This window comes from Monopterus albus, unplaced genomic scaffold, assembly GCF_001952655.1.
Source record: "Monopterus albus unplaced genomic scaffold, M_albus_1.0 scaffold107.1, whole genome shotgun sequence".
NCBI classification, from domain to species: domain Eukaryota; kingdom Metazoa; phylum Chordata; class Actinopteri; order Synbranchiformes; family Synbranchidae; genus Monopterus; species Monopterus albus.
In genome coordinates this window covers 356,214-363,921 of record NW_018127987.1, presented here as the reverse complement: position 1 = coordinate 363,921, position 7,708 = coordinate 356,214, and the positions used below count along the sequence as shown (strand labels likewise).

Below are 7,708 nucleotides of genomic sequence, written 5' to 3'. Positions count from 1 at the left end.
AGCAAAGGGTCTGAATACTTATGACCATGTGATATTTCAGTTTTTCTTTTTTAATAAATCTGCAAAAATGTCAAACATTCTGTGTTTTTCTGTCAATATGGGGTGCTGTGTGTACATTAATGAGGGAAAAAATGAACTTAAATGATTTTAGCATATGGCCGCAATATAACAAAGAGTGGAAAATTTAAGGGGGTCTGAATACTTTCCGTACCCACTGTAAATAAATGTTCTAAAAATGTCTCTTTACATATTCTTACAGATTCTGTGTGGTTCCTGGCAATAATTGCTCTCCTGTGTGCAGGAATTGCACTCATTGTTGCAACAAAAATCAAGCCCTTTCTGCAATGGATCAGGAACAAGCATGGTTGGTAGATTATTATAATCAAACGGATAACCCTGTAGTAATATACAAATGCAGGAAGTACACTGAGGATAGTACATTTATCATACAACATTGTGCATAAATATATTTTTTATTACTATCTAAAGTGATTATAAACAAGTATTTCAGTCTAATTTCTACAAAATCTCCGCTTCTTGTCCTGCTGCTCAGGATACATTTGGGCTGGAAAACCTGAACCAGGATCACCATGCTGTGAGGTTGAGGAGGTATCCAAGCCTGTCCAGGAGGTCTGTGGGAAATGTGACCAACCTATTGACGTATGAGTTTAAAGACTGGTTGGATGCTGAATGAATGAATGTGACAGGAGGGCATTTACTGATACACAGCTGATGCAAACCATCGTTTGTTGCTCATAGAACAAATGGAACCAAACGTCACTCTGGTCCGCACTGACAAATGGAACCACAGACATTGTTGGTATCAAGACTGATACCATTTCCTGCAAGGAAACATGACTGTATGACATCTGTGACATTAAGATGATAAAGGTGCACAAAAAGAGAGACTGAAGAATCTGGAAGACACGTTGATGGCTATGCCTAAGTCAGACATTGTGCACTATGTTGCTCAAATAGTATGTACTATGGTACACAAAAGTATTTCACATCTTTATATTTTCAATATACCTGTGTATATTTGTGCTGCATGTCGCCTGAAGGTTTTGTAATAACTTACTTTTTTCTTTGTTCAAAATAAAAATTTTATTGTAATGAAAATGCCCAATAATTATGCAAAACATTAAAAAAACCAAGTATAATATTTTAGAAAGAGCTGACAGAACTTATATACAAGAGTTCTTAAAATTATAACTTACAACAGAGATCACCTTCCAGCCATTCTTCACAGAATTAAAGTTGCTTCTGTGCACTAACCACAAGTTTTCCCAGTACCTGCAGGAAGTAATGTCACTGTAGAGCTCTGTGATCCCTTCATAGTTTCCCAACAGAAGATTACCTGTTGTTTCACAGTTTTGTAATTCATTCCTTTAAACGAATGTGTTTAGGGTCAGTCTGGATTCCAGTGGACACAGCCACCAAAAAAAATCTTCTAGGAGTCATACAATGCATCATAGCTCCTCCTCTTTGGACATGTGGCAGTCCTTCCCCTGTTCCTGGGAGGGGAAGAAAATGCTACTTCTCTCCTCCTCAGAGGGAGGAATACCAGGAGAGCATGTGGGATGAAACACAGGACAGTCTCTTTCATCTTCTTCACTGCTCATTCTCGCTGCCGTTTTCCCTCCTTCAGCTGATGAACCGACCTGGCCTGTAAACTGACTGAGCAAGCTGAAGATGACTGTCCCTGGATTGTGGACATGGACTGGACCTACAGAGACATTAACAAACCAAGAGTGGACATAAACAATTTTTTTTTTATTGAACTGGTGAAGTGCAATAACGTGAAGTTTACAGAGCAGGTTCAACTCAAACTCCAATCAGTAACACAGCTGCATCTTTTACTTTTTATTTTCTTAATGACTCCACTAAGTGAGTCAAAGCATTTCACATGAGTTTTCATTTCACTCATCAGTACCCAAGGTGGCTGCTGAAAGGGACGGCGGCTGCTGCTTTGCACTGAATGAGTCTCTGGGGAACTGATGAGTTGACTCTCTTGACTTGACAGAAGCATTGTGTCCTCTCTAAAGAAGAGCATGATCATCATTTAGGGCAGAGGAGAAATGTATGTGAATAAATGACTGACTGAGCACTAAAATCCTTTAGATACTTACCTCTTTACATAGCTTTGCAACAGCTGAAAAACAGGACATTGAGTAATACATTTATTAGTCATGACTGAAACTGTATGTAATTTACATACTGTGGCAGCTAAAAGGCTAGAAAATACTACAGCAATTCCTACATTTCTATCTGAACAAAATGTTGACCGTGTCGGATGCAAACACTATCATTACCTCGCTTGAAACATGTTTCATCTCCGGGGTGACGGATGCAGAACAGGATCACAAGAGCCACACATCCCACCACAACCACTGGACACAAGATGACTGCCAGCGGACTGCTTGGTGTGTCTGAGAGAAAGAAACAGGATTACAGTCACAGCTGCAGCGCTCGGTGTGCTTGCACTTGGGCACACAGTATGTATTGATATGCTTGCAGTAGCAGTACTGTGCTGATGTGAAGCAGGTTATAGGGTTCTTTGATGTAGTTTTGGTGAAGGGTCACCAGTTTTGTATATATTTGGTCATAAATCAATTAGAAATTAGAATTTTGATCTGAAGATAAAGCCAGAGGCAAAGTCAGATGTTCACACAAAAAAACTGCCCACAAACTCTTCTCACACACATACAAACACACACTTGTATTTCAATCTTTGTGAGGACACTCATTGACATAATGCATTCCCTAGCCCCTTACTCTAACACTTAACCATTATAACTAAATGCCTAACCATGACCCTATCACCTAACCCTAATTTTAACCTGAACCCTAAAACCAAGTCCTAATCTTCAAAAAGGTGTTTAACAAAGTGAGGACCAGCCAAATTCTCACTTTCCAAAGATGTCTTCACTCTGTAGCAAAAAAAATAGTTTGGTCATCACTATGTAGCAAGTACAAGAACACACACTCACCTGTGGTGGGTGTTGGTGAAACTGGCCGAGGTTCACATCTGTGGGAGATAATGACCAAGTTTATCAAACGTGTGACCCCATGTACAAGGAGAGTGTATAATATCTGTACAAAATGCTAAAAGAGTCTTAATACACTTTTCACTTGAAGAGCATTTAAAGTCATCCAGATGTTGGGGGTCATGTCTGTCCTGAGTGTTACAACTTTGTGAGGTATTTGTTTTGGTCTGTATCTTGGAAGTTCTGTGACTCACTTGGGAAATCGGCAGGGTTTGGCAGAAGTGCTGCTGTGCTGTGAGGAAGTCGAGGAAGTCTGCTTATCACTTCCTGAGGTCACTCTTGCTACTGGAGAACAAAAAATGTTGGCTTCAGATTTTACAGCACAAACACAGGATCAAACCAACTGTCACAGACATGGCTTAGCAGCAGTAAGGCCCTAAATGCAACAAATGGAAGAGATCATATACAGATAAAAAAAAAGTGTATAGGTGTGAGAGAGTGAGCACATTTATTGATTACGTTATGACGTGCAGGTTTTCCTCACATGAGTTCATAGGCATCATTATAGTAGAAATACCAGTATAAGCCGAATAAAACCAAACAACTAGGAGGAATCTGAGAGTTTATATGGGAAATGTGCTTCACTAAAGGTCATAACGTAGAAAGTGAAAGCAACACGTACAGTACGAGGCAGGAAAAAACCTGAGGCTTAGTAACATTTTCATGCCGCTGACAGTTCATGTTACCATCTCATGCTGAAACAGCACATAAGGCTGGAGGATCATTTCTTACCATCATCCTCCGTTTTGAGGTACTGACACTTGAGGGTTTCCACTTTCTGAGTAGTATTTTGTACTTGTACCTCTGCATCATTTCAGAGCTGAACACATTTAGCTCACAGCTGTTACTACTGTTTGCAAATTCTAATTTACATTCTTCTTATTTTGAAATTAGATCAAGTATCACTGTTAACTGGTAACAGTTATAGAGTTGGTGGCCTAGGGGTCAAGGCACACCCCCCTCCTCTTTTCCTCTCTACAGTCTATCAATAAAGGCATAAAATGCTAAAAAAAAAAGAAAGAAAAAACTTAAAAACTAGAATCTTCAACACTTTTCTTTATCATATTATTTTCACATTGTGGCACCAGTTTTTCATCTACTATGATAAATTCTTGTTCCAGCATGACTGCAATGCATCTTTGTCATTACTGACCATTTATCAGCTTTAATTAAATAATTTATTAATGGTTTGATACATCATTTTTTTGTGCTCCATTATAAACCATTAATTAGAACAACTTTTGGGTTGCCAGGAAAATCTTGTTTCATTACAACCACTCCAATGAACTGTGACAGCTTGTCTTTTGAAAAAGGGCTGCTGGACCAAAATTCATTCATAAACTCTTGGCTTTTTCAAAGTATATTTTTTAACTGATCTAGTGCACTGGGAAATGAATCAAAACCCATCAATAAAGCAACTAATTACAGCGTATGTACCCTTTATAAATTAGCTTTATCAGAAAGTGTTTCATTATTTGTGATGGCATACATTCTTTATCAGAAAGTGTTTCATTATTTGTTATCACTAGTGATGGCATACATACACATGGCTCATTGATGGACCATTCATTGAAATGTGTACAATTACTGTTTATATTTGAGTGTAATTTCCTGCTACTACCCACATATGTTCACATAAGTAGGAGTTAAAGCAGGAGGTATTTTCACATTCTGTTCTTACTATTCTACTGTATTCAACTATTCTGTTGTTACTGTAAAGGATAGGAACATTTCTTACACTACTGTTCTCCTCACTGAGATGCCAGAGTTCAGTGCAAAGCTCTGACAACTTAAAAAAAATATATATATTACTGACATGTTAGTAACTAATGCCAGCACTTCAGAAGTATATTGTGTACTGCATGTGGTGAGCGCCCTCTGCTGGCTGGAACATGTCTCATCTGACAGAGCTAAACATTTGCATTGCTCGTTTTTTTGTTACCAGCTGCGCTTGTTTCCTGATTCTTGACACATTCTTTGCAGTTGCCTGTGTAGGTGTCCTTGTCAATGCATCTGAAACCTTCCTCACAGACACACTTTAGATTGGATGTACAGGTGCAGTTGTGGACCACCTTCAGATGGTATGCTGAGAAAACAGAGGTGATTTTAGTCAGATTAATCACTGCAAAAGTTCATTTCTGCAAATGCAAAGAGATTGGCAATGCTATTAATTGGTTTTCAGTTTTTTTTATAGAAACTTGAAGTTGCAGTCCTCACAAGGGCAGATGAAACTGTTTACTTAGTAGACATGGCTCATAGTTTCTTTACCTGGTATACAGTCTGCAAAGCATGGATAGCAGGCGTCTTCACGGTTGCGTTCAGTTGTGTATGATCCAGCAGGACAGGGCTCACACTGTGTATGATCGGTCAGATATTCACCTGACAGAACAGAAGGAAACAAATGCGTACACCGGATGACAATTAGAGCAGAGACTGCATATTAAAGAAGGATGTGGTCATACAGTGCAAACTTAGCACACAGCGTGCATCACTTTTCATCAAGACAGAAAAAGATGTCCAGAAAAACAGACATAAACAGAGAAACATACTATATGCCTCAATGCTTTATAGTTATTTCCAAATGGCAATCATTGCTGATTCATTCAATAAAAAACAGTGAGTCAAAAATAAATACAAAAAGTTTTTTTTTTTTTTTTTTTTACCTGCGGGGCACAACTTCGGTATCTGTAAACACATTGATAGAAGGAGACATGAAACACTAAAATGCTCCAGCAAAGCCCTGAGTAACTTATCATGAAGCATTGTTTCTACATTTAACAATTTGAATGATTTCTTGTACTTGAAAGGCATACAACATATAGGTAAATAAAATGAGAAAAGAGGAGAGACTTCGTTACCACTGGAGAGTTGAGCACCAGCTGTGCAGAGAACATCAGGACAATCACACAGAAATGCACAAGTCCCATTCTATGGAGTAAATTTCAGAAAATATTAAAATCAATGACAAATAATAAAGTGGTCAGCTACAAACACCGTTTTGAAAGGCAGGTCACGTTCCATAAAGTTTAGTGCCTCAACAAAATTTGCTCTAACATAAATAAGATGACAATAAAATATACTGTAAATTTAACAGAACAAACAACAGCAACAAAAAATGTACCTTCAATATGAGACGTCTTCTGTTCTCCTTCAGTTTTTTCATTAACTTCCTCAAGGTGTGACTCTCCCCTACTCTCTCTGCCTTCTCACACATTCTACCCATCCTCTGTGTCAGTGTTTCCTTACCTGGTGACATCTTCCTGTCTTTCTGTCTCCCCCGCCCCCGACCTCTATCAGTCTGCTTGCTGCTTGTCCTGTTTACAGCATGTCTCACACACGACCCAACCTGCTCTCTGACTAATGCTTCTGCATCAAAGTCTCATCACTTTCCGTACAAACTGTAAGATCTGGCGAAGAACGAAGAGAAAGAAAAACGTGTTCTTAGTAAAGCGACCTTATGTCAAAAACATGACAGAGGAGCAATTTTTTTTGATAGTGATGGTTAAAATTTCACTTCTGATTTGAAGTCAAGATATTTGTAATCATATTTGAATTTCTGTGTTTTATTTCCTACACATTGTAATAATTATCCAAGAGTTTTCGAGGCTAAACTAGTGTGTAATAGAAAGGTCAATTAAAGAGTCAGATTACCCAAGTTATATCTTATTCGTACTGGTACCACCACGCAGACAATCTGTGGTGAGAGAAGTCTTCACAACATTTACTCACAGTACCAGTCAAAGGTTTGGACACACTCCCATTACTTTAAATATAATTTGTTAAAAATAAATGTCCTTCAGAAGTATTATCTGCACTTAAAGCATCAAAGTAAAAGTACTGCAGTAGGCTTCTGTGACGGATAATATTATTACTGTTGTAGCCAGCCGAGGTGGAGCTGCTTTTAGTTATGTACTGTTTAGTAGCTCAGTCTAGTGGATCCCATTCCGACAGCTGGGCATGTAACTCGCATTTGTATCCATTTTTTTGTGTATATTCTTTATTTATTTATTTGTTTGTTTGTTTGTGTGTGAAATATTATTCATTTATATTGTTGAATATTATAATTTGTTTTTAGTGCCTGAAAAAAGTTATTTAAATGAAAACATCTGAGAAGTTTAGATACGGGACTGTAAATAACTCAAAGACATCTGAAAGATGACAAGGAGCCCTGAGGAGCTTTTCTGTAGAGGCTCACAGTCCAAAAAGACTGGGAACCATTGGTGTAATCTTTAACATTATATTGCATTATATCTGATTGTTTTATGTAAATGGTCGAATAAGTGAAGTGGGGTAAAAACTACCACAACCTGTTCTGAAATGCACATATCACATAACTTCTTACATATTAATGAAAGTAAGACAGAATGTGTTGTAATTGGTAACTCTGGTGTCACTGGTTCTGATATTCCTAGTTTTTTGGCCTCCTACCTGAGGCCTCATGTGAGAAATCTTGGGGTGGTATTTGATGGTGCTCTTAAGCTGGACGAACAGATAAAGTCTGTAGTTAAAGCCAGTTTTTTTCAATTGAGACTTTTGGCTAAGGTTAAAAACTTTCTTTCTTTTAGTGATTTTGAAAAGGCAATTCATGCCTTTATTAGCACTAGACTAGATTATTGTAACGCACTGTATACTGGCATTTCTCAAGCCTTATTGTCCCGACT

At 38.0% G+C, this 7,708-nt stretch overlaps 1 protein-coding gene and 1 long non-coding RNA gene across 3 annotated transcripts in view; one reads left to right on the top strand and one right to left on the bottom strand.

Annotated features, from left to right (window-relative positions):
• LOC109966197 (uncharacterized) overlaps nt 1-1,051 on the top strand; it is a 2,779-nt gene extending 1,728 nt beyond the window's left edge. Inside the window, exons 2-3 of the long non-coding RNA XR_002275736.1 lie at nt 260-364; nt 554-1,051. This is a non-coding gene — a long non-coding RNA (uncharacterized LOC109966197). The remainder of the gene's footprint in view (nt 1-259; nt 365-553) is intronic.
• A 75-nt stretch (nt 1,052-1,126) lies between these two features.
• On the bottom strand, nt 1,127-7,087 carry LOC109966195 (tumor necrosis factor receptor superfamily member 5). Of its 2 annotated transcripts, XM_020610867.1 has the most exons (11): nt 6,169-7,087; nt 5,906-5,975; nt 5,711-5,732; nt 5,316-5,426; nt 4,990-5,133; nt 3,242-3,332; nt 2,991-3,028; nt 2,313-2,429; nt 2,130-2,152; nt 1,934-2,039; nt 1,127-1,726 (listed from the first exon to the last, which is right to left on the bottom strand). In XM_020610867.1, exons 2-11 carry the CDS (start codon nt 5,972-5,974, stop codon nt 1,470-1,472), a joined length of 978 nt encoding a protein of 325 aa, XP_020466523.1. In that variant the 5' UTR covers nt 5,975; nt 6,169-7,087; the 3' UTR covers nt 1,127-1,469. The 2 variants fall into 2 exon arrangements, with proteins under 2 accessions (XP_020466523.1, XP_020466522.1); XM_020610866.1 differs by having other exon boundaries at nt 1,128-1,726; nt 5,711-7,087.
• Between the last annotated feature and the right edge of the window lie 621 nt (nt 7,088-7,708).

What these genes read in the sequence shown, in the direction of transcription:
- LOC109966195 (XM_020610866.1), bottom strand. Translation starts at nt 5,858, where the DNA reads ATGCCTTTCAAGTACAAGAAATCATTCAAATTGTTAAATGTAGAAACA. An exon ending in AAACCCTGCCGATTTCCCAA is followed by an intron (nt 3,029 to 3,241) that starts GTGAGTCACAGA and finishes TATCTCCCACAG; the next exon opens with ATGTGAACCTCGGCCAGTTT. An exon ending in TTGCAAAGCTATGTAAAGAG is followed by an intron (nt 2,040 to 2,129) that starts GTAAGTATCTAA and finishes GCTCTTCTTTAG; the next exon opens with AGAGGACACAATGCTTCTGT.